General features: G+C 35.9%; 1 protein-coding gene across 5 annotated transcripts in view; it reads left to right on the plus strand.

Moving 5' to 3' along the window:
• Positions 1–25616, plus strand: part of ITCH (itchy E3 ubiquitin protein ligase) — a 171835-nt gene that overhangs the window by 59805 nt on the left and 86414 nt on the right. For all 5 annotated transcript variants that reach the window (XM_072631306.1, XM_072631305.1, XM_072631304.1 and 2 more), the window contains 4 exons: positions 13860–14001; positions 16361–16485; positions 17277–17414; positions 19054–19096. In XM_072631306.1, the coding sequence (XP_072487407.1) occupies positions 13860–14001; positions 16361–16485; positions 17277–17414; positions 19054–19096 (448 nt within the window). The remainder of the gene's footprint in view (positions 1–13859; positions 14002–16360; positions 16486–17276; positions 17415–19053; positions 19097–25616) is intronic.

Genomic DNA, 25616 nt, shown 5'->3' on the forward strand with positions numbered 1-25616 from the left:
ATGAGCCTAGCAATAGAATTTCTGGGACAAAGAATATATAGATATTTTAAACACTTTATTTAAGTTCTAAATTGCTTTGCAAAATGGTTGTACCATATCACAGCTCTACCAACAACATATTAGTGTACCTCCTCTTATCTTACAATCCTTCCAGCATTGACTTTTGCTATTTTTTGTCATTTTTGCTAATCTGTAGGATATGAGGTGAAACCTCAGGGTTTTGATTTGCTTTTTTCTTATCATTAGTGATTTTAGAGCAGTCTTTCATATGATTGTGATTCCTTTGCAATTCTTCTTTTGAGAACTGTTTGTTCATGTTCTTTTACTACTTATCTGTCCCCAGTTGCATTTTAATTTGGTTTTGGTATACTCAAGCTGTCCTGAGTTTGGCACCTGTTCTAGAGAGACAGCTTTATGTGTTAGATTGATAGTCTTGGATTCAGGAAGGTGTGGATTTTGAATCCCTCCTCAAGACATTTCTCATATGATGCTGGGCAAAGCACTTAACCTTTCTCATTCTCAGTTACCATATCTATCACATGGTGATATTAATAGCACCTGTCTCCCAGGGTGGTTGTGAGAATCAAATGAAAATGTATGTAAAGTGCTTCATAAATCTTAAAGTACTATATTGATGTGAGCCATTTATGATGATGATGATCCAACCCCAGTTCTTAACAGTTCTTTGCATCAAATAGATACTTACCAAAGCATTTTTAAAAAGTGAATTGAAGAATAGGAAAGATATTTTTTTCTGGACAAATGGTTGAGATTTGGTGACCTTCGATAGGTGCATGGGATCCATTCTCTCAGGAAAGAAGGAATGAAAGAGAGGAAGGCTTCTTCACTCCTTCCATGTCTGTTGTTAAGTAACCTGCTTTCAGGTAGATGTGATTCATACTGCAGAAGAGATTAGGACCACTTGATTATCTTTAAGGTCTCTCTTTTTCAAATTTTTTAAATTTATTTTTAGTTTTCAGCATTCACTTTTATAAGCTTTTGAGTTCTGAATTTCACACCCCCCCCACTTCACCCTCTCAAAGACAGCATGCAACCTGATATACATGTACAGTCATATTAAGCATATTTCTATATTAGTTATGTTGTGAAAGACGAATCAGAATGAGTCTTTTGGAATTGTCTTAGATCATTGTGTTACTGAGAAGAGCTAAGTCTGTCATAGTTGATCATTGCACAGTGTTGTTTCAAAAGCTCAATCAAAAGAACATAGTAATACATATGTAACATACTGCTCTTTATATAGACATCAGCAAACATTGCAAATAAAGTCCTCAAAAATCGCTAAGTAATGATTCATTAGAAATGCTTAAAAACGTTCAGTGATTTCCCATTGCCTTCAGAAGTTGTCCCTAACCTGTTGATGTTACTAGTTCATGTAGATGAAGGGGGACCTATTGTTGGTGCTGTGAGGACAGGGGAAGAGAAATCCTCCTCATCTGTAAAGGGAAGAGGAAAGGAAATAGTTAGCAAAGTCCCTTACCTACTCATTTCCTCCTTTTACCCCAGGATGCTAAATCAAAGCACATTCCTGAAAAGTCAGATTCCTCCTTCTCCCCTTTGTACATGTTAACCCTGGTCAAAAACTGTTTTGGAGGTTCTTAAAGGTTATTGTTAAATAAGAAAGGTTTTTTAAAATTCATTTTAATTTTTGTTTCATTTCTGTTGAGGCATCAGAGGATAGTAGAGTATAAGGAAATGACTGACTTTGATTTTCCCACTTTGGCACTTAAAATTTATGGCTATGGACAGATCATTTTACCTCTCTGAGCTCCCCTTTGCTTACCTGTGAAATGGCAATAATATATATAGCACCTATTTCTCCTGGTAGTGTGGGGATCAAATGAGAGAATATATATGAAGTGCTTTACAAATTTTAAAGTATCATATTAATTTTTAGTCACTATTATCCTATAAAATGTCATTTGAATAATTGGTTAAATAAAAAATGGCTAAAGTTTTATAAAATAGAACTATATAATGAGCTGTTTCTCTGTGCCTTAAAATTTGAGGATTCCTACGTCCTTTTAAAATAATTCTGCTAGAAATTTCCTTTTCTCCTTAGATTAAATTGCAAAGATTTTAAAAATTAATATTACTATGTGTATTTCTTCAACTGTCATTGATTATACCAACAATGAATTGTAATTTTAATATCTCTGTCATTGGGAGTGATTGTCTCATTGGCCTTGCCCTGTTATCTTTCCATAAAAACTTGCTTTTCCCCTTTGACTTATCAATTTATTTCTTTTAGTAGAAGTGCCATTCATTCAGTTACTCTGTTCAAAACCTCAGTCTCTTTTTTCTCTTTCCCTCACCTCCTACAATCTACTTGATTGCCAAATCTTAGCAGTTCTTCCTATGTTATATTTTTTGTATCCATCCCTTCCTATTTCTACTACCACCATCCTAGTCCAGGTCCTTATTACCTTTCCTCCCACTTAAGACTACTGAAGTAACCATCTAATTAATCTCTCTATCTCTTTCACATTGTTAATATATTATGTACAACTCTTGTTCACTCAATTTAAAGCCCTTCAATGGGTTCCTGTCACCCACCAAATAAAGTCCCTACTCAGCCTGGCAACTGAATCATGAATATTCTAGTACCACTGTATCATTTCAGCTTTATTCTACTATGCTTCACAATGTACACTAAATGCTAGCTAAATGTGACAACTTGCTTACATATCCTTGTGTTTTCCTGGCTTTGTACCATTGATCATGACATTTCTTATGCCTACAAGTCTTTCTTCCTTATTTCCAACTGTTGAAATCCTACTCAGCCACCTGACCTAGCTTCTAGTATCACTTCCTTCATAAAATCTTCCCCCTTCTTCCTTTTCTCAAACCTCAAAAATTATTCTTCCTTAGGTAGCATTTTATTTCTGCTTTTTTAATGCAGTTGTCATATTCTGTTTTGTCCTTTAATTACTTGATTGGTTATTTGTCATTCCTTTATTGCATTACAAAGTCTAATCTAAGATGACAGGATAGAGACCTGTTTTTATCATGATATCTTTCTCAGCATATGGCACAGTGTTGTGCACGTAATTCTTAATAAATATATGCTGAATTAACTCAGAATGGCAGGTAGTTATTGGGCAGTAAATGTTAGAGCCTTGCTCTGTGATGTCAAGAATAATATAGAGTCTATATCAAGAAGATCATGCAATGCAAGGTATCCAAACTCTTCAGAGTTTAAATAGGATTGAGGTATGTAAACTAATAAGAATTGTATAGGATATAGTTTGCATCTGTTCCATAGAGAAGTATATGTATATCTCTCCAATTGAAAAGGGTTAAAATTCATTTGAGGTCAGTGGTTTTTATAGTAGATAAATAAAGTGACTAGATGAGAGGTTTGAGGGGTTGAGTTATTAGGAAGAGATTAGATAACAAAGGGTCTTTGCTCTTAAGAATACAATTTAAAACTAGAGTTTTAAGAAAAGGAATAAAAAAGATCTTTTTTATGTTTTCCTGTAATTTGACAGAAACTTCAGTCATTTTTCAGTTGTGCCCAACTCTTTGTGACCCCATTTATGGTTTTCTTGGCAAAGATACTAGAGAAGTTTGCCATTTTCTTCTCCAGCTCGTTTTGCAGATGAGGAAACTGAGGTGAACAGGGTCACACAGCTATTAAGTGTCTGAGGCCAAACTTGAACTCGGGAGGAGAAATCTTCCTGACTTCAGGCCTGGGACTCAATACACTGTACCACCTAGCTGCCCTGGAAACAGAAAGACCCTCATTTCCTTAAGGTATGGTAGATACATAAGTGAACTTATGTAAAATGCCCCTTTCACTCAAGAAACATTTATTAAGTGCCTGCTATGTGCCAAGTACTATGCTAAGTGTTGGGGATACAAACACAAATTTTTAAAAATACAGTCCCTCCCCTTAGGGGCTTACAATCAAATGGTAGAGGACTACATACAAAAGAAAGCAGAAAAAATGGGTGGGGTGGGAAGGGAGGTAGAAGAAAACATGATGTAGTATTCTAGAGAAATACAGAAGCAGTGTAGCTGGTGAGAAATGTGTAGAAAAACTGCTGAGCCTCTTCTTTAAATAGAAACTCTACCTCATTTCTCAAATACATAGGGAACTGAGCCAGATTTATAAAAATAAGAGCCATTCCCCAACTGATAAATGTTCATATGATGCAGACCCACAGTTTTCAGAAGCAGAGCTATCAATAGTCATGAAAAAGTGCTTCAAATCTCCTAATAGTTGGAGAAATACAAACTAAAACCATACTTATCAGATTGGCTAACATGGCAGAAAAAGAAAATGACAAATGCTGGAGGGGATGTGGAAAAATAGGTTGGAGTTGTGAACTGGTCTATAGCCATTTTACAGAATAATTTGGAACTATGCCCACAAGGAATGTAAAACTGTGTATCCCCTTTGACCCAGCACTACTTGTGTTAGGTCTGTATCCCAAAGAGATCAAAGAAACAAAGAAAAAGGAGAAGGACCTTTGTATACAAAAATATTTAAGGTATAGACCCTCAAATTTGTGGGAGTTAAGGGCGTGGGACCCCCAGAAATATGAAAAACCGTGGATAACTCTAGTCCCTTTATTTATATATATGTATAAAAAACTCCAAACCTTTATTTTAAATAACTGATCATATTTATTTAATACACAAAACTAGTAAGACAACACATTGTACCCATAAAAAAGTTGCATTTTCTACATGAGAGAGATCAGAATTTTCGCAGCCTGGTGTATAGCTGCAGCAACTGCTTCACAGAATTCCTTCTGCTACAAAAAACACAAGATCCAAGAATCAGTGTGGGAGAAAAATCAACTGCCTGAGTTTAGATGGTAGAAAGACAAAGAAGAGGCGTTCCTAAAGAGAGTGCTTGTAGTGCACTGAAACTGCTAACAAAATGTAGTTTATAATAAATTTTTGTATTTATACTTCTGGTAGTGGATGATAAAACAGATAAATAATATACAGTATTTATGACTTACTACTTTTTTTAGTTTTCTTTACATACGCGTCATCTGCAATTTTTTTCAATACACCACAGATCTTCAAAAAATTTCATTTAATTATTGGAATAACCAAAACCAGGAATGTGAAACCTATGAATGTCAAGGGATGACTGTAGCTGGTGGCACAGAATTTGGAAATTGAAGGGGGATGCCCATCATTTGGGTGACAGCTGAACAAGTTATGGTATATAATTGTTTTGGAATGCTATTATGACATAAGAAATGATTAGGGGTTTCAGAAAAACCTGTAAAGACTTATATGATCTTACATGAAAGTGAAGTGAACAAAACCAAGAGAGTGCTGTACATAGTAGCAGTAATAGTGTAACACTTATCATGAAAGACAACTACTCTGACCTATACGATGAGCATGACAGTTCTAAGTGACTTAGGATGAAAAGTATCTCCAAAGAGAGAACTGATGAATTCTGAGTGCAAATAGAAGCATATTTTTTCACTTCATTTTTATTGGTGACATAGCTAATATGAAAATCTGTTCTGCATGATATGTATAAATGAGTATCATGTTGCTTACCTTCTAAATTGGTTGGGGAAGAGCAGACAGGAGGGAAAGAATTTATAACTCAAAATTTAAAAAAATAGAGGATGGTGAGATAGAGGCCCTGGAGTCCATGGTCTTATCTTCCTGTCAGAATAAGAATTGCAGAGGGTACTGTTGGGATATGAGTACCAGGCAAATTCATTTTTGTAGGATAATGAGATTTCCCAATGATGTCTTTTCTGGGGAAAGAAGACACAATAGAGGGATGTAGAGAAGTTCAAAAGCAGTGAAAGTGCAACCACTGTCTATCACTGATACACACTGTATTTACCTCATGGGATAGGTGGGGGGGACACCACAACATTAATTTTTAAGAGTTTTTACTAAAATGGTGAATTATATTATAAAACTGTTAACTACTTTTTTGATTATGAATTTTAAAATGCTGCCTAGGCAAATTAAGTGAATTTTTATTACTAAACTAAAATTTTATTTTGCAGTTATAAAATCCTACCTTCTATAGTATTTGAAACTAAGTATAAGAGGCTGGGGAATCAGTCAGACTTGCTTCTAATTCTATGTCCAGTTAGATATATAGCTGATTAGATTTCAGTTTGAAGACAGGTTAAAAGTAGGCACATAGGTTGTTTCTATTGAGATGGAATCCATTAGGGATGAGTACCAAAAAAGGAAGCCTGTGCAGAATAAGGCTTTATATTTCCTTTTCTTGTCTTCTTATGGGTCACTAATCTAGGTAGAGGTAAAAGCAGAATGAAAAAGAGAATCTTTCTTGGATCCTGGAAAATTCCCTAGCATATTTGGACTTGAGTGAAAAATGTTGAGTTCACGAGTAATGGTGCGATGAATCCTTCTTGGAAAGTAATTTTCTTCTTGGAAAGTTAGCAGCATAAAATTTTTAACATACTTTTTGGTTGATTTTGATCATTTTTCTTAATGAAATGTAGTATAGTAGTGTGAGAAATAATCATTTTACCAATCTCCATGAGTGAATTTTAAAAAGATTTTTATTTCATGTCATTTCTGACAGGTGACTTGACCTTTAACTCCTTGTGAAAAAAGGTCCCTTTCCTAGGCATAAGCACACGTTAAGATAGTTACAAAAGCCCTTTTATAATCCATCCAGATTTGAATTTCCTTCCTGAACTCCATTGGTCAGGTCAGGGTTCACAGAAACAACCTAAACCCCATCCCGTTGTGAATCTATATCCCCTGATTACATCTTCTCATTTCCACATTTCAGTCCCCCCCTTTTACATCCTCATATACTTTATTCTTTATTTAATAAAGGAAATGCCAAGCCAAAAAAAAAAATTTTTAATCTCTTCTCCGATTGTCTGCTTCAGATAGCATGAGAAAGGAATTTCCTCAATTGTTAAGAGAATTGACAAAAGCTTTGAGTTAAAGATTGGAACCCAGGATATCCATGATACAAAGTCCCATTGTCTGCAACTGGTCTGGGTTAATGGACCTCATCCTTTGTGAGTGACACCTGGCCTGGCAGTTCTTTTTACATACAGGAAAAGGCGTCCTTGGAGGCCAACATACCTCACAGCCCTTCTGATACAATCAGTTTTAATTCTGACATTAGCAACTAGTATGACTTCAAATCATGTTTCTTTTATAATTTTAGTGGAAACAAAATTCATCATCCGTTACAGTAGTAATTTATTTTTTAGCATGAATGGAACAAAAACTACCCTGAATCACTTAGTGGGTTTTGTACCATTCAGAAAACTAGACTTTCACCTTCATATCTACATGTTGACTTCTCTTTCCCCATTACAAACGCCAAAGAATGGTAATTCTCTTTCTATTTAGAAAGTAGAAAATGTGAATTAATTTCAGGCAAAATTCATACTATAGTCATTCCTCAACATTCATGGGTTTCACATTTGCAATTTTGGGTATTCCTGGGTTGGCTATCAACAATTAAATGGAAATTTTTGGAGATCTGTGGCATACTGTGAAAAATTCTAGATGACACCTGTAGATAAGGAAAACTAATAAAAAATTGCTAAGTTGTAAATGCATAAATACTACATTTCATTAATCTTTTATCATTTACTACCAGATTACATACATAAATTTATTATAAACAATTAAATTTTCTTAGAAGTTTCAGTGCACTAAAGAACTATGGGCTAAGCACTGTCTTTGGAAATGCCTCCTCTCTGTCTTTCTACCATTCAGACTCAGTCAGGTGATTTTCTTCCACAGTGATCCTTATATTTTGGACTTTTTGTAGAAGGAAATCTGCAGCTGCAGCTGCATCACATGGTGTGAGAGATACTAACCTCTCTTGCTTAGAAACTCCAACTTTTTAATGGGTTTAGTGTATTGTTTTACTTGTTTTGTATATTAAATAAATATCAGAATTAAAAATAATGGTCTGGGGAGAGGCAGAGAATTACTATTCATGGTTTTTCACATTCATGGGGGTCCTGTGCCCTTAGTCCCTGTGAATGTCAAGAGATCATTGTAGAAACTACATTGGTCTTCATAACCAACCTTCTCTGAGCCAAAGGAACACTTAAATCTATTTGCCACTACTAATATTAGGAATTAGAATTGTAATAAAACAGTTACGGAGCTTTATTAAGTAACTTAATCCTAAATATTTTGAAAATAATAATGTTATAATAATTATATTTTTAAAATAATGGTTAGTTTTTTATCCCACTAAACTTATCATGTGTGCTTATATCATGAGTGAGAGGTGCTATCACCTTCCTTTTCAACCTGGGACCCATGGCCCCAAGTCTCTGGACTCATAAAGACTGGGACCTCCCCCAAAAGGTTACTATGTACATTACTTTTTTTTTTAGCTGGTTGCCCATGCCCCAAAGTTTATTCTTGGATTTAGTTATAACTCATGTTGATATTTTTACAGATGTGTAGAACCAGGTAGAACAGCTTCTATACTAGGACTTAAAGATAATAAACACATATCTGGTAGAGGATACATATGCAGAAGATTCAAAGAAGTCCAAATGCAGCAAAAATAGAAATCACTCACAGTAGTCTATAAATAATCTGCATAATTTTCCTTCTTCTTTAGTGAATCCCAATTTTTCCACCAGGGTCTAAAAGTTCTTACTGCTCAGTTCCACTTCATGGTTTTCACTTATGGGAATTGAACTTGAGGTTACCACTGGGCAACACTGGGACCTGGCCTTCTGTCTTTTTATAGCCTTTTAAAAGTTTTTCTATTTGTCTTTGTTTTTGTTCTGAATTTGACAAACATCAACAACATAAATATTTCCATACTGGACAAAAAAACCAGAATGAGAGGACTTGTATAGGGAACCCCACATCTTTATCACATATAACTTGCATTTCTTTAAAAAAAATGATAAAATGATTTCAGTATATTAGTTTTGAAGCTGTTTGGCTAATTTGTATTTTCTTCTGAAGATTCTTCTGTTCTTTTAAAAAAGAATATACAATGACTTTTTTTTCCTTCATGCCTATTATAACTAGTCTCTCCTCTTATGTTCCATTTCCTTTTTAAAAAACTGCACAGTTATTTCTTACAAATAATTGTAGTCAAGCAGCTGGTTGGCTAGGAGGTGCAGTGGATAGAGCACCAGTGCAGGAGTCAGGAGGACCTGAGTTCAAATCTCACCTCAGATACTTGACACTCCCTGGCTCTGTGACCTTGGACAAGGCACTTAGCCCCAATTGCTTCATCCTGGGTCATCTCTAGTCATCCTGATGAATATCTAGTCACTGGATTCAGATGGCTCTGGAGGAGAAGTGAGGCTGGTGACCTACACAGCCCTCCCTCACTCAAAACAAAGTCAAGTGCAAGTCATGTCATCATTTCTCTGACGGCGTGGTCTTCTTTGGCAGTGAAGGACAAACACACAATAGTGAAGCAAAACAAATTTACACATTGGCCATATATGTCTTTAGTTTTCTGGATTCATGGTTGATCGTTACATTGATCATAGTTCTTAAGTCTTCCAAATTTGTCTTTATTGTATAAATTGTTCTGGTTCTATTCACTTCACTCTGCATCAGTTCCTGCATCTTCCCTGATTTTTCTGAATCCATCCCTTTCCTCATTTTTAATGCTATGATAATAACCTGTTATGTTACTGTACCATAATTTGTTTAGCCATTCCCCAAGTTGATGGGCACCCAGTTTATTTATAGTTCTTTACCACAACAAAAATTGGTACTTTGTCTATGTAGGTTTTTTCCATCTTTCTTTGTTTTCTTTTTTTCATCTTTCTTTGTTCTCTTTGTACTTCTATAAGACAGGTCCTGATTAGTGTAAATAATGAATCCCTTGTGAAGGGGGCAGGCACATGTATTTGAATTAATAATTTTTGAAGTTACAATTATGTAAAATGTAGTAATTGGCTCCACCCCAATTGAAATACATAGTTCTGAGAGTGACCTCAGTGAAACCCTTGGAATCACTAAAGGAAGCCTACAAACCAACTAATTCATATTTGGGCAGCTCCAGTCACTGAGATGTAATCAGAAATCTCCCTTCAACAAAATGCCAGTGACCATGACCATAGCCTTTGGGAGAGGTCTGTACAATCAGAGGTTGCAAAGGCTGACAACTCCCCTCCCACCCAACTCTTCAAGTCCTTCCTTAAAATCTCTAAACCTTTAGGGAAAACTAAAGAAAATAAATATAATACCATTAATACTAATTGTACTTTACTATCTTTTCTTTTAAAAATATTTTTGGTGATATATTTTGTTTTTATACAGTCTGCAACCCACTACCATTCACAGCCAGCCAACTTTTATAATAATTTTTTAAAAAGGAAGAAAAAAAATTCCACACAGCTAACCAACATATAAAATAATAGTTTGATGTTATAATGCAGTATTCCATACTCATTGACCCCCATTTCTGCAAAGGAATAGGTTAGGGCTAATGTCTTGTCTCTTCTTTGGGACAGGGATTGACCATTACCATTTTGTACCATTCAGTTTCTTGTTGTTCTTTCCATTTGTGTTTTTCTACTTGTGTATGCTTTTTTCCCAGTTTTATTTTCTTTCGTTTTACATTAGTTCATGCTTCTGTGTGCCTTTTTAAGCCATTAAAACTTAAAGGTGCTCTAAGGTTTTTGGATAGCCTGTATTCTTCATGTTCATTGTTTCTTATAGTATGGTAATAATTTCGTCATATTCATGTACCTCAATTTGTTTAGCCATTCCACAATTAGTGAACATCTACTTTGTTTCTATTTCTTTGCTGCTACTGTAAATATTTTAAGGTCTTTTTTACTAGTTCTCTCTGCCTCTTGGAAGTAGGATCATGGGTAAAAGCAACGTAAACTTTAGCTTCCTTAGATTGAATAGAAACAAAGTGATTTCTGACTTCTGTTCATATAAAGCAAGTTTAGTCATGAGAGAATCTCCACAGACACCATTGGAATTTGGATAATCTTTATAAGCTTTATAATCTACTCTATTTTGTTTTTGGAACAAAGGCAATATTGATCTTGGTGTTTAGTTAACAATATTTTTATGTTAAGTCATGGAAGGACTAGAAGAAAACCATAAACAGACAAAATGGTGATTGATAACAAAATCATTAAAAGGCATGTAGAAAATAAAGCCCAAATTCTTTGGCTAAATGATGTTTTCTAGTGAAAAATTGAAGCTTCTAACAATTACACTCATGGGGTACTCAGCTAGGTCAAATTAGGTTCATTGATCAGATCTAAACAAAATCTAAATCTTTGTCTATAGGTTTGATGTATTCCTTTCTCATATTTCCAGTAGGACATCTCTATTTGAATTTTTTAAAAAAAATTATAAACTTAATCTTCAACAAAAAGTCAGCCAAATAAAAAAATGGGTTAACTTCCACTATAAACCTTAGCCTTTAACAAGGCAGAGTTGACCATATTTTTTAAATGCTCTAACTTAGTGGTATCAAGCACAAAAACAAACAAATAGCCAAATACATGCTGACTTTAAAAAACTTCACAAATTAACCTAGGAAGCTTTATATGAGCTGATGCAAAGTGAAGTGAGCAGAATCAGGAGAACATTGTACACAGTAACAGCAATATTGTATGATGAACAACTGTGAAAGACTTAGCTACTCTGATCCATATAGTGATGCACAGCAGTTCCAAAGGACTCATGGTGAAAAATGCTCTCCATCTCCAGAGACAGAGCTGATGAAGTTTGAATGCAAATTGAATCATATTTTAAAAACATTTTCTTTTTTTCCTTTTTTTTTTGTTAGCATGGGTAATATGAAAAATATATTTTACATGCCTTCATGTATGCAATGAGTATCATATTAGCTTTCTCAGTGGGTGTGAGAGGGGCTGAAAGGAGAGAGAGAATTTAGTGCTCAAAATTTAAAAATGAATGCTAGAAAAAAAGGAAAATCACAGATTAACGTGATCTGTTTTATTTTTATAAATTTCATTCAATAGTTCCTAATTACATTTTAATCCAGTTCAGGACCCGCTCCTGAATTTTCTAGCTTGTGGGCCACAAGTTTGCTATCTGTGTTCTAAATCACAAATTTCATCAGAAAAACAATTTTTTTTAACTTAATGGTATTTTATTTTTTCCAGTTACATGTAAAGGTAGTTTTCAACATTCATTGAGTTCCAAATTTTTATCCCTCTCTCCCTCCTTCCTTCTCACCAAAATAGTAAGCAATCTGAAAAGGGTTATACATGTTAATCATGTATAATCATGTTAAACATATTTCCACATTAGTCAAGTTGTGCAAGTAGAATCAGAACAAAAGGGGAAAACGATGAGAAAGAAAAAACAGAACAAAAAAAGTGAAAACAGTGCTTCAATCTACATTCAGACTTCATGGTTCTTTCTCTGGAGGTGGATAGCATTTTCCATCATGAGTCTTTTGGAATTGTCTTGGATCATGGTATTGTTGAGAAGAGCTAAGTCATTCACAGTTGATCGTTGTCCAGTATTGCTTTTACTGCATACAGTGTTCTTCTGGTTCTGCTAAGTCTTTCCAGGTTTTTCCAAATTTATCCTGCTTATCATTTCTTAAACAGAATAGTTTTCCATCACAGTCATATACCACAACTTGTTCAGTCATCTTCCAATTGTTGAGTGCCCCCTCCATTTCCAATTCTTTGCCACCACACAAAAAAGCTGCAATAAATATTTTTGTTCAAATGGGTCCTTCCCCTCCCTGCTCCACCCCACTTTTTCCCCCGGTGTTCTTTTTAATCTTGGTTGTTGTTTTGGTTTTATTTGTGCAAAAACTTTTAAGTTTAATATAATCAAAATTACCCATTTTACATCTTGTAATGTTCTGTATCTTTTGTTTTGTCCTAAATTCTTCCCTTTTCCATAGATATGACAGGTAAACTACTCCTCGGTCTCCTGATTTGTTTATGACTCACCCTTTATCTTCATTTCCCAATATAGCCTCTTCCTACTAGAAAGCTATCCTGTATAACAAAGAATGAGAGCAAAACTAACCAGCACATCATCCATATCCATTGTTAAAAGAAGAATGCTACAGCCATAGTCTCCTACCTCTTCAAAGGAAGGGAGGTTAATTCTTAGATTTCTTCTTTGGGACTAGGCTTGGTTATTATAATTTTACAGCATTCAGTTAGGATACATGATTTACTCTCATATGCACATACACATTGTTTGGAAGAGGTACATCAATGTAACAAAAACTAGAATTCCAGGGATAGGAAGCCAGGTTGGCAGTCCAAACCTGAGACTTCTTTAATGAATGGTAGGTGACTCCAAGTCTGAATATTTCCATGCAGAGTTCTTTGCAGTTGTATTGAACTCTCTGTAACCCAGTTTAGAATTTTCAAGTGTCTAATTGTTTCCATATTGGTGATACTTGCATAGGAATGAAAAGGCGTTCAGGAAGAAGGAGGAGTGGGGATATTAGGTTAGGGTTGGGTATAATGCATTAACAATTTTACAGAATGATGGTTGGGGTAATTTTAAATAAGATACATCTGTTCACATTGCAGCCTCAAGGCTATATATCATCCCTCAGAGATCCTGGACTACTGTTATTAACAGTGGCCTACTGAAGGGAAATTATATATAGAGAAAAAAATCTTCAATTTTTTTCTCAAAATGAGTGCAGAGTCTATGGGATCAAACTTCTGTTAGTCAATACAGTGATTCATTTTGGTATCCTAAGTATCCTGTTGGGTAAAATGAGTAGTTTATGCATTTATTCTTCACAAATAAAATTAATTTTTAACTATGTAAGGCTGATTTTTTTTTTTAGCATCCAAGTAAAGTTTTCTTAAGATCTTTTGAGAACTTCATGATGAAAATGTTTCTCTTTTTCTCTTTTTTAAAAATAGTTATCTCAGCGAAACTTAAAGAAAATAAAAAGAACTGGTTTGGACCAAGTCCTTATGTGGAAGTCTCTGTAGATGGACAGTCAAAGAAGACAGAAAAATGCAGCAATACCAACAGTCCCAAATGGAAGCAGCCTCTTACTGTGTAGGTTTGCAAATATTTTGTTGAGTACAGTTATTTAGCAGGTAATAAATGTATGATCCTAAATGCCTGTAAGCATAAATGCAGCCTTTTTTCTTACTTCCTCTTTCTCTTTTCACTTTTCTTCTTCCCTTTCTCTTCTTATATTTCTTTATTCCTTTTTTCACTCTCTTCTCTTGGCTCCTCTTTCTTTTTCCATTTTCAGCCTTTTTTCTCCTTATCCCTTCTTGTACTCTTCTTTTTATCTGTTTTTCCACAGTCTTTTCCTTTCTTCTCTTTGCATGTTTTAGTTGGAAGTGGTGGCAACAACAATTAATTAATTGCTGTCACCATTGGGCAGTATCTCTGGAATTGGAAGAACTTGAGTATGTGAAAAGTATATATGACATTCTAGGACGTATTCTCACCCTCTCCTCTTGATCCTGCTTTGAGTAGGGAGATAGCCTGAGAGGAAGCAGGCTTCCTCATCTTTGTGTTGTACTTAAGCATGTGCACATCTGGGGAGCTCTCAGTGGACTTGATTTTTATTAATGATAAGATAGCATATATTTAACTAACAGACTATGGCTTATTTATTGCTTCAGCCAGAATGTCTAACCTATTGCTAATTTCCTTAGAGTTTATTCATTTGGTAAAAAGCTTTAATCTTTGGTTATTTTTGCCATAGTCTCTCAACTTAGATGGTATTCTTAATTGCAACTAGATGAAAGTTAGTAAATTTCATTTTCTTTATACGTTGACATATCAACATAGCATTCCAGAGTCAAATTCCTTATATAAATAGTCTATCTCAGACCCCAGGCAGAAAGGTTTGAATTATTGTATGAAAGCACCAAACCATCATGGTGTAAAGAGGTTATACATTAATATAACGGCCCCACTGTGTAGTCTTTCTGGGATCATAGGACTCGATCAACATTTTATGCAAACTGCACAAGCTTTACAGAAAGGCACATGACTTGGTCAAGGTTGTTCTGTAATTGAGAAGCTGAGCCATAACTTGATCCATACCTTTTGACTTTAAGTCCATTGTTCTTTCCATTATTCTATACTCTTTCTTAAGCACTGAAATGAGACTTGAGTGCAATTTTTTACTTCTTTACAGTAGGAACTATACATAACAAAGAAAGAAAGCACAGCCTGTGGTGGCTGGATCTAAGTAGTTGCAGGTGTGAGGGAGAACTTGATTCATTCTTTTGATGAAGCATAGCTGTTCTGTAGTGAAGATAAACTATTTCAAGGACTTTGTCATAAGTTCTTGAGTTTTTAGGCACAGTAAAATAAGTGTCTGAATTCTTTACATTCTTTTCACATGTGGAAATTATACTAGATTTCCCCCTTATAATTGCTTTGGAGTAATTCAGAGATTTATCATCTGTGGTAAAATATATTTTCTATATGGAGGCACAGGGTACATTAGTTAAGAAAAAGTGTATTTGTTTGCTTATTGTTTTCTTTAGTGTGTTGCTCCAGATGATCATGAGAACTCATCTTTGTACATATCAGAAATGCTTGTGGAGACTAGAAAGTGAAGAGAGGCAGCAGGATGTCTCAATAGAGAGAGATCACCTTGTAGTCAGAAAGACTTGGGGTCAAATTTCTGCCTCCAGCACCTACTGGATCAAGTCTCTGAGCAAGTCTCCCAGTGCCCTAAGCAACTCTGAAGACTTGCTTAATGATTGCTCATCTACATGTGTGAGAGGGTGGTCTTACTAGGAGCACCCTAGAGATATGAAAGCTTAGGGCTGGACAAAAGAAAGAAAGTGAGGAACATGAAGTACAAAATTATTTTTTCATGTGTTTTATCTATGAATTCCAAGAAGATACAGTACACATGGCCACGGTTAACTTTTGAAGGTTTTGTGAAAAAAAGGTGGAAGAAAGTACAGTTTGAACAGATTTTTCAGAACTTGCTTTTTCCTTTACTCTCTCATCCATGATTTTGCTCTCCCCCAGTGTTTTTCAAGAGTTGAATAGTGAGAGAATTGCTATGCTTTCTTGGTCACTTTCAGTTATCTCTTATAGTTCCTGGTGCATCCCCCACATATAGTGAGCATCATTCACTGTCATCAGGCTTTCAAAATATGGTGCTTTCTTCAAAGGCACAGTGAAGCTGTGAACATGTTGTAGCAGTTTGTTGTAGGGGAAAAAATGTATTTTTGTTGATTGATTGATTGCTCTACCAATGAAATTAGCCATAAAGGCATGTGGAGTTTAGATATAGTTTAAATTCATATAATACAAGCTGTATTATTAGAATTGTGTTTTACCATAGATATAAACTATAATTTACTTGTTCCAGGTCACAGTGTTGTGTTTAGTGAAGATCACATTTTTCCTTCAATTTTTTTTCTCCTTTTAGAATTGTCACACCTGTCAGCAAATTAAATTTTCGTGTATGGAGTCACCAGACATTAAAATCTGATGTTTTACTGGGAAGTGCTGCTCTAGATATTCACGAAACATTAAAGTCAAACAATATGAAACGTATGTATGTAAACAAAAATTTATTTAACTTGTGTGTACTTTGTCATAGCCTATATGGAATTCTTCCAGACATACAAAACAACTTGTGATTTTAGCAAGCATGTCAGTGTTTACTTGGATGTAGTTTTAATAATAAGAAATATCTTAAGAAATTTAACTCATCCTAAGGAAAGCTATAGATCCAAAACAAATATGCAAATGATTAGTCAAAAGTAGTAATAGTCATAAGAAGGTCTTGTTTCCCTGACTAAAACATTTCTAGAATCTTCCTTTCCTGTTGGGTTTGTTAAGATACTGAGACAAATTTAAATCCTGTGTAAATCCGTAGTCTCATTTTCTCTTTTAACTAAATTAATGTGATTTATCTTGATAAAAGATTTTGAATTTCATTGTTGCTCACGTTATTTTGTGTCGCTGACAAATATGGAGAAAATTTAAAAATAGATTAAGTGGTGACTTTTAAAATAGGTTATAAAAATGAAAACAACTGAAAACAAATTTTTGTACTTTTTCTGTTCTTTCCTGGCCTAAGGAGTTAATAGCTTTTAGTCATTTATGCTTATGCTGCATTCAGTTTTTTAAGGTATAGAAGCCAGTGTACATGAATAGAAGGCTTATTCCATTCTTTTATTCCACATGTAGTACGTCTTGATGTTCATTGAGAACTAGGACCACTTATCTAAATAAATATAGTTTATATGCATCCAGTTGATGGATGGAATCTTATACTTTTTTATGACAGACTTTCAGTAAGAGGTTTGAAAGATAAAAAAGACTTCTCTTTTCCATAGTTGATGAAGTGGTTGTGACATTACAACTTGTGGGTGACAAAGAACCAACAGAAATCATAGGAGACTTGTCAGTCTGTCTTGATGGATTACAAGTAGATCCCGAGATTCTAACAAATGGCTATGCCACGTGTTCAGAAGGTAACTAATATGTAATAATGTAGTCACTATCGATCACTCTTCTCTCAGATAATACCGTTCGACTCCTGTCATTTTGTCATGATAACAGAAATATTTAATTTTTTTTTTTTTACAACAGGTTGAAATTACTTTTCATATTATCCCTTTTTTCTTATGGATAGTTTCTTTGGCTTATGAACTGATTGAGTTTAGGCAATTTGGCTCAACATTGTTTCTTTTTGTTCTAGTTTTGTTTTTAACCTTTTTGTCTCTGTTACTTTTCTTATTGCTTTCCCAATTTCCACATATGTTTATAGTCAGAGGCACTTAGTTTTATAAGTACCATGTAATGGCATTTAAGATTTTACTTTTTAGCATTATATTAATAAACAAAAATCCACCTATAGTTTGACTCTGAAATTGCCACATTTCTTAAATAAGTAGGACTTTTGAATCAATTTCTGTCCAGATCTCCTTATTTTGTATTTTAGAATATTACTTCTTGAGGTTCTTTAAGCTAATGCCTAATTAATGAAGAATTTATTTATTCTTACCACCTCGGATTGCATAATGGATTCCTCCATCATTGGAGTTATTCAAACAGAGGTTGTATGATCGTATAATCACTTGTGAAGAATGGTGTAGAAGAACTTCCTATTTCAGAAAGGGATTGGACTTGGACTAGGTGATCTGTAAGGTCCCAATAAGATTCAGTAATCCCCATAAGAATTTATGATTTTCTGGTTTTCTCAGCCTTTAGTGCACTTTTATGTTTGCCTTTTTTGTTACTAGTAGTTGAAGTATAATTATTAAAAGACTTCAGTGTGTCATTACTTTCTGTAAAATGGTCTGCTTTAAGCTAGTGCAGATTATAATGATGTAAATGTCATGAGTTTCAGTGTTATGTTAACTTCTTGCATTAAGTACCTGCTTAGTAGCTGTCTCAGTAGTGTATGTTACCTGTGAATTCTCTTACTTCCTTATTATTAAATATTTTCCCTAAAATAGACATTTTAAAGGTCCTAAGCCCCACATAATGAAACTTATTAATGGTTTCTGTGACCAAAATTACTTTATTTACCCAGGAGCTGCAATCGTTAACAGTATTATAATTGTCAATATTATTGTGTACTTTATGTCATCCATTTCTACTGCACTGAAGCTTTTTTTGTTTTTGGTTCTAGCTGTTTTCTAAATAGTTGAGTTTAAGTGATCTCCATATTACCATATTCAAAATTCATGAGCAGTTACTGCATGCTCTTACTTTGATATGCAGTATTGGGCTATAAAAGGATAATGGACAAGATTTAAATTAAAACCAGAAGAAACATGTTTTATAGAAGGTACATAGAAGATTTTAATTCTTTAGCCCATATAAATACAGTGTATCTCTTAAATGCAATAGAAAAACATTTTTGTTACATATAAATTATAGTAAGACTAGTTCTATTAGGTGTTATTGATAAGTTAAGTAAATTAATCCTGTTTCAATTAAATCATTGAATTTGATTTAACCTTAGAATCTCGATCAAGTATTAAAATATGTTTTTTATCAAGGAAGATTGTGTATATTTAGGTTACACAGTCTTAAGTTTAAAAAGTTTTTGAAAGTAAGACTAATTCTTTGGGTTTTGTTTGTTTGTTTTTGCTGATGATAAAGGTAGTTCACTGAGTGATGATTCCAGAACCAGGAATGATACAAGGTAAGATATATCACATGAGCATATGAGTGGTTACTATTGTTTGCAGAACTAGAGGAAAGAACATTAATAATGAAACAATACAGAAAGCAGCTCTTAAATCAAGCCCACACTGAAGCAAATGAATTGAGTGATAATGATTGAAAAGGGGAATTTCATATAAATGTAGATATACTCTGAAAGACTTATGACTTAGCCTACTGTGGTTGCAAGTGTTTAGAGGATGCTCAGATTTCTGTTTAAAAATTAATTAGTTGTTGATACCAAATACAGGAGAGTAAAGCAATCACTGTGTCCTAAGATTACTAAGAAAGAGGAATAGAAGTACTTTCTATGACATTTGAAAAGTGCCATTTGTGATGAATTAAAACTTAAAATTGAGAATTTGAATATAGTCAAATCAAAGAGAATTATCAATTCTTGGAATTGTTATTGCAAGAAGTATAACTTCATCAAGTGAACCTTGTGCTGTAAGATTTAGATGCTAATAATATCAAAGTTTTTACTTCATTTAATAAGTTTTCAGTGGCTACTAGGTATATTAGGTTCCATGGGAGTAGAAAAATAAGGAAAGATTATGATTTTTGCCTTTGGGGTAGGAGAAGTTGTCATCTAGAAGGGGAAAAATAAAATTGAACTGACAAGAAAACAGAATTAAAGGTGATTAAGATTAAAGGTTTCAGATTCCAGTGCTTCTCTTTCTTTTTCCACATTTTGGCAAGATATAAGTTAACGTCTTCTGTTTTCTGTGAGTTTTGTAAAGCCAACTGAGATTTGGAGGATATATGTTTAACAGGGGAAGGCAGCTCATTGAGGTCCCTAGCTCTCAGTGCCTTGAGGACTTCTTTTTTTTTTTTCCTTTATTATCTTTTTTTTTTTCTAATTAATTTTTTTACATTTATTTTCACACAATTTTGGGTTACAAATTTTCTCCCCTTTCATCCCCCCCCCCCCCCAAACCCGAGCTTTCTAATTGCCCCTCTGACCTATCTGCTCTCTCCTCTATCCTCCCTCCCTGCCCTTGTCTCCGTCTTCTCTTTTGTCTTGTAGGACCAGATAGCTTTCTTGACCCCTTAACCTGTATTTCTTGTTACCCAGTGGTAAGAACATTACATTTGGTCCTAACACTTTGAGTTCTAACCTCCTTAGCTCCCTCCCTCTCCACCCCTTCCCCTTGACAGACAGGCAATTCAATATAGGCCATATCTGTTTAGTTTTGCAAATGATTTCCATATTAGTTGTGTTGTATAGGACTAATTATATTTCCCTCCATCCTATCCTGTCCCCCTTTACTTCTATTTTCTTATGGTCCTTTCCCTCCCCATGAGTATCGACCTCGTATTGCATTCTCCTCCCCATGCCCTCTCCTCCATCCTCCCCCCCACCGTGCTTGTGCCCCTGTCCCCCACTCTCCTGTATAATGAGATAGGTTTTACTATCAAAATGAGTGTGCATTATATTCTTTCCTTTAGTGGAATGTGATGAGAGTAGACCTCATGTTTTTCTCTCGCCTCCCCTCTTTATCCCACCACTAATAAGTCTTTTGCTTGCCTCTTTTATGAGAGATAATTTGCCCCATATAACTTCTCCCTTTCTCCTCCCAATATTTCTCTCACTGCTTGATTTCATTTTTTTTTTAAGATATGATCCCATCCTCTTCAATTCACTCTGTGCACTCTGTCTCTATGTATGTGTGCGTGTGTGCATGTGTGTGTGTGTGTGTACTCCCACCCAGTGCCCAGATACTGAAATGTTTCAAGAGTTATAAATATTGTCTTTCCATGTAGGAATGTAAACAGTTCAACTTTAGTAAGTCCCTTATGATTTCTCTTTGCTGTTCGCCTTTTCATGGTTCTCTTCATTCTTGTGTTAGAAAGTCTAATTTTCTTTCCAGCTCTGGTCTATTCATCAGGAAAATTTGAAAGTCTTCTATTTCATTGAAAGACCATTTTTTCTCCTGAAGTATTATACTCAGTTTTGCTGGGTAGGTGATTCTTGGCTTCAGTCCTAGTTCCTTTGACTTCTGGAATATCCTATTCCATTCCCTTCTATCCCTCAATGTAGAGGGTGCCAGATCTTGTGCTATCCTGATTGTATTTCCACAATACTTGAATTGTTTCTTTCTAGCTGCTTGCAATATTTTCTCTTTCACCTGGGAATTCTGGAATTTGGCCACAATGCTCCTAGGAGTTTCTCTTTTTGGATCTCTTTCATGCGGCGTTCAGTGGATTCCTTGAATATTTATTTTGCCTTCTGGTTCTAGAATCTCAGGGCAGTTTTCCTTGATAATTTCATGGAAGATGATGTCTAGGCTCTTCTTTTGATCATGGTTTTCAGGTAGTCCCAGAATTTTTGCATTGTCTCTCCTGATTCTATTTTCCAGGTCAGTTGTTTTTCCAATAAGATATTTCACATTATCTTCCATTTTTCGAATCTGCGCGGTATGTTCTGAGATATCTGTCTTTCTCGAAAAGTCCTTAGCGTCCATCCGTACCATTCCAGTTTTGAAAGATCTATTTTCTTCAGTGAGCTTTTGAATCTCCTTTTCCATTTGGTTAATTCTGCTTTTGAAAGCATTCTTCTCCTCATTGGCCCCTTGCACCTCCCTTGCCAGCTGAGTTAGGCTAGTTCTCAAGGTGCCAATTTCTTCAAGATTTTTTTGGTTCTCCTTTAGCAGGGAGCTGATCTGCTTTTCATGCTTCTCCCTCATCCCTCTCATTTCCCTTCCCAGTCTTTCCTCCATCTCTCTAACTTGATTTTCAAAATTCCTCTTGAGCTCTTCCATGACCCGAGCCCATTGGGTGGGCTGGGACACAGAATCCTCGATTTCTGTGTCTTTGCCTGATGGCAAGCATTGTTCCTCCCCATCAGAAAGGAAGGGAGGAAGTGTCTTTTCTCCGATAAAGTACCCTTCAATAGTTTTATTTCTTTTCCCTTTTCTTGGCATTTTCTCCAACCAGTGGCCTGACCTCTGAATGTTCTCCTCACACCCACCTCGCCTCCTGGTCCTCCCAGCCAGTGCTTGGGGACTGAGATTCAAATGCTGCTTCCCGCCTTAGGGTTTTTGGCTGGGGCAGGGCTGCTATTCAGTGTGAGATTAAGTTCAGGTGGTCAGGTCGGGGCAGGGCCGCCTCTCAGGCTCAGTTCCCTCAGGGGGTTTATGTACAGACCTTCCACAATGGATCCAGGCTCCCGCCCGCTTGGGGAGCCCCTGTCTGCAGCCGCCTCTCAGCCCCCACCTCCCGGGGGGCCCGAGCCTTGGGGGCACCCCACTCCCCTCTCAACCCGCCAAAGAGACTCTCTCACCTACCCCCATCAGTCACCTGTTGGTGGGGGAGCCCGTGCCGCCGCTGAAGATCCCGTCTCTGGAGCCCTCTCAGATCTGTGCCTCTCGGAGCCGTGGCCGCCGCCGCAGGTCCGGGCTGGGCTCCGTGTCTGCAGCGCGACGGACCTTTTGCGAGAGGTTTGCAGGTCCCTCTGTGGGTGGGGGGACCCGCGTGGCCGCTGGAGATCCCGTCCTGTAGCCCTCTCGGATCTCCTCCCCTCAGTGTTGCGGCCGCGGCAGGGCCGCACTCCGCTTCCCGTCCCGGCGCCCAGTCCGCCGCGCGAAGGAACCCCCGCGAGAGGTCCGCAGGTCTCTCCGGAGCAGGAATCTCCCTCGCTCGAATACTCCGTGGTCTCTGGGTGCAGAATTCGCCCTGGGTTGGTCCCCTCTGCCGTTCTGTGGTTTGTGGGTTCAGAGCTATGTGTATGTGCGTCTTTCTACTTCGCCATCTTGGCTCCGCCCCTGCCTTGAGGACTTCTTGCAATAGTTGAATAGTATTGATGTTGTTTCTAGGGAGCTCCTCCATGTTAATTGAGACATTTGTTGATATCTTATTTAGAGATTACACAATACTATTACAACTTTGCCATTGATGGATAACAAGAATGTCACCTTTAGGCACCCTTCAGTGAGGTTGAGATTTTGTGCATAGGTTTTTTGGATGTTGTCAATAGCCTCACGTGTATAGCCCTATCTAGATCCTGATAACCAAGAGATTTTTAATTTTTATTTTATTTTATTGTAATATGACATAGCAGCTTCAGACAATAATCAGTGTGGGAAGGTTAAAAAAGGATTATGCAATACATTTCATGCTTTCCTCATGGGAAATACAGAATTTTTATATTTTATCTTGCTAAGTCTGTTGGTGACTTGTTCTCATACAGAGTTCAGTCCCTGTTGTATAGTACTGCTGGTCTTGGAGAATATTGGCTGGACAATACTTATTTGGAGTAGTCATCAGGAATTCTTCTTTAAATGGATTTGACATTTTTGGAGGAGTAGAGAGATAGTATCATCAAAAAATAATTAAAATATTTTTTGTTCTAAACTTAAGCACCAAAAAAGTGAGCATTTCCATAAATGCAGCAGGATATTAAAAATAATTTATATGAGGCTATAAATTTCCATTTCATATGACTTTTAAAAAAGTGTATAATAAATTCTTCATGTTGCTTTCAAACTTTCTACCTTTTCTTTGTTTCCTTCTCAACATCCTTCTGTTTTCTTCATTGCATTTTAAAACGTTTCATTGGCATCACTGTTGCCAACTCTCCCTTCTTCCTAAGAAGGCACTAAGAGAAGAAAAGGGGGAAAGCGCTATAATAAATAAGCATAGTGAAATAAAATTCACACAGTGGACATGTCCAAAAATATATGTCTCTTTTTGCATCTTGAGCCTCTATCTCTGTCAGGAAATAGATAACATGCTTCTTCGTAGGTCCTCTGGAAATAGGGTTTGTAATTACATTGGTCAGAGTTTTTCAGTCTTTTGAAGGCCCCCCCCCCCCCCCCCGCCCCTCCCCATCTCCATCCCAGTGTTGTCCTTATATAAATTGTTTTCTGGTTCTGCTTACTTCACTTTTTATTAGTTGATACTATCAAGGATTCTTTGAAGTTGTCTGTATTGTCATTTCTTATGATGTAAACATATTTGATTATTCTGTACCACATAGTTTGTTCAACTTTTACCCATTTGATGGTTTATCACCCTATCCCACCCCCCTCAGATTCTAGTTCTTTTCTCTTTTTTCTTTTAATACTCCTTTCAGGATCAAGACATTTGTTTTGCTTATACCTTATACCCTTCAAAGTGATATCCTTCCTCTTAATCCTTGGTTTCTTACCTCTCTCATTATTAGGGTAGTTGGAGGGAATATATATATATACATATATATATATATGTGTGTGTGTGTATGTATATATATATACATATGTATATATATATATACATACACACACACGTACATATATATGGAGAGAAAGAAAGAGAGGGCACAGGAATGAGTTGAATATGAAGGATAACTAAAAATTAAGGGGTGAGAGAGGAATATACTGGGAGAAGGAGAAAGGGAGAGGTAGAATGGGGTAAATTATCTCACACAAGAGGGGCAAGAAAAAGTTTTTACAGTAGTCAGGAAGAGGGAGGAAGTGAGAGGGAATGAGTGAACCTTACTCTCATTGAATTGGTTTAAGGAGAAAATAACATACACTCTTAAATAGGCATGGAAGTCTTTCTTACCCTACAGGAAAGTAGTGGGGGAAGGGGATAAGGTGGGAGGGGTGCCGATAGACAGGAGGACAGATTGGGGGAGGCGTGGAGGAGGGAGTGTGAGAGGATAGAATAAATAGAGGGTGGGATAGAATAGGGAAATATAGTTAGTCTTTCACAGTATGACTATTATGGAAGTGTTTTGTATGCCTACACATGTATAACCTATATGGAATTGTTTGCCTTCTCAAAGAGGGTGCGTGGGTGGGAAGGGAGGAAGGATGAGAATTTGGAACTCAAAAGTTTTAACATCGTATGTTTAAAATTGTTTTTATATATAACTGGGGAAAAATTAAATGCCAAATAAATACCACAAAAAGAGAAATATTGTATTCCAAGAGCTCTTTTGGTTTTTAGTAGAAATTTTCAGGTCTTGTGAGATCCTGACTGTGGATCCATGTTACTTAAACTGTTTACTTTTGGATGCTTAGAGCATTTTTTTCTTTGATGTGGGAACTCTGGATTTTGATTATGGGAACTTTCCTTTTGGGGATTCTTTTAGGAGGTGATTAGTGGCTTTTTAAAAAAATTAAAAATATTTTCAATTATCATTCATATTTTCTTTCTCCAATATTCCCCTGGCAAATGGAAAAGAAGAAAGAAAACCTTTAGAAAACATGCATATGACTAAGTAAAACGTCTTCCCATATTGGCCATATCCAAACATATGTGTCTCATTTTACGTATTTAATCTATCACCTCTCAGGAGGTGGGTAGCATACCTTAACCACTGATTCTCTGGAATCATGTTGATCATTGCATTTATCAGAATTCTTAAGTATTCCAAAATTGATCCTGTTTTGAAATGTTGTTGTTAATATTATAAATTATTTTCCTAGTTCTACTTATTTCATTCTGTTTACACCAGTTTTCCCATGTTTCCTTGAAACGTTCTCTTTTTTTTTGTTACATACAGAATGTATTAT

This window comes from Notamacropus eugenii, chromosome 1 (genome assembly GCF_028372415.1).
Source record: "Notamacropus eugenii isolate mMacEug1 chromosome 1, mMacEug1.pri_v2, whole genome shotgun sequence".
NCBI lineage: Eukaryota > Metazoa > Chordata > Mammalia > Diprotodontia > Macropodidae > Notamacropus > Notamacropus eugenii.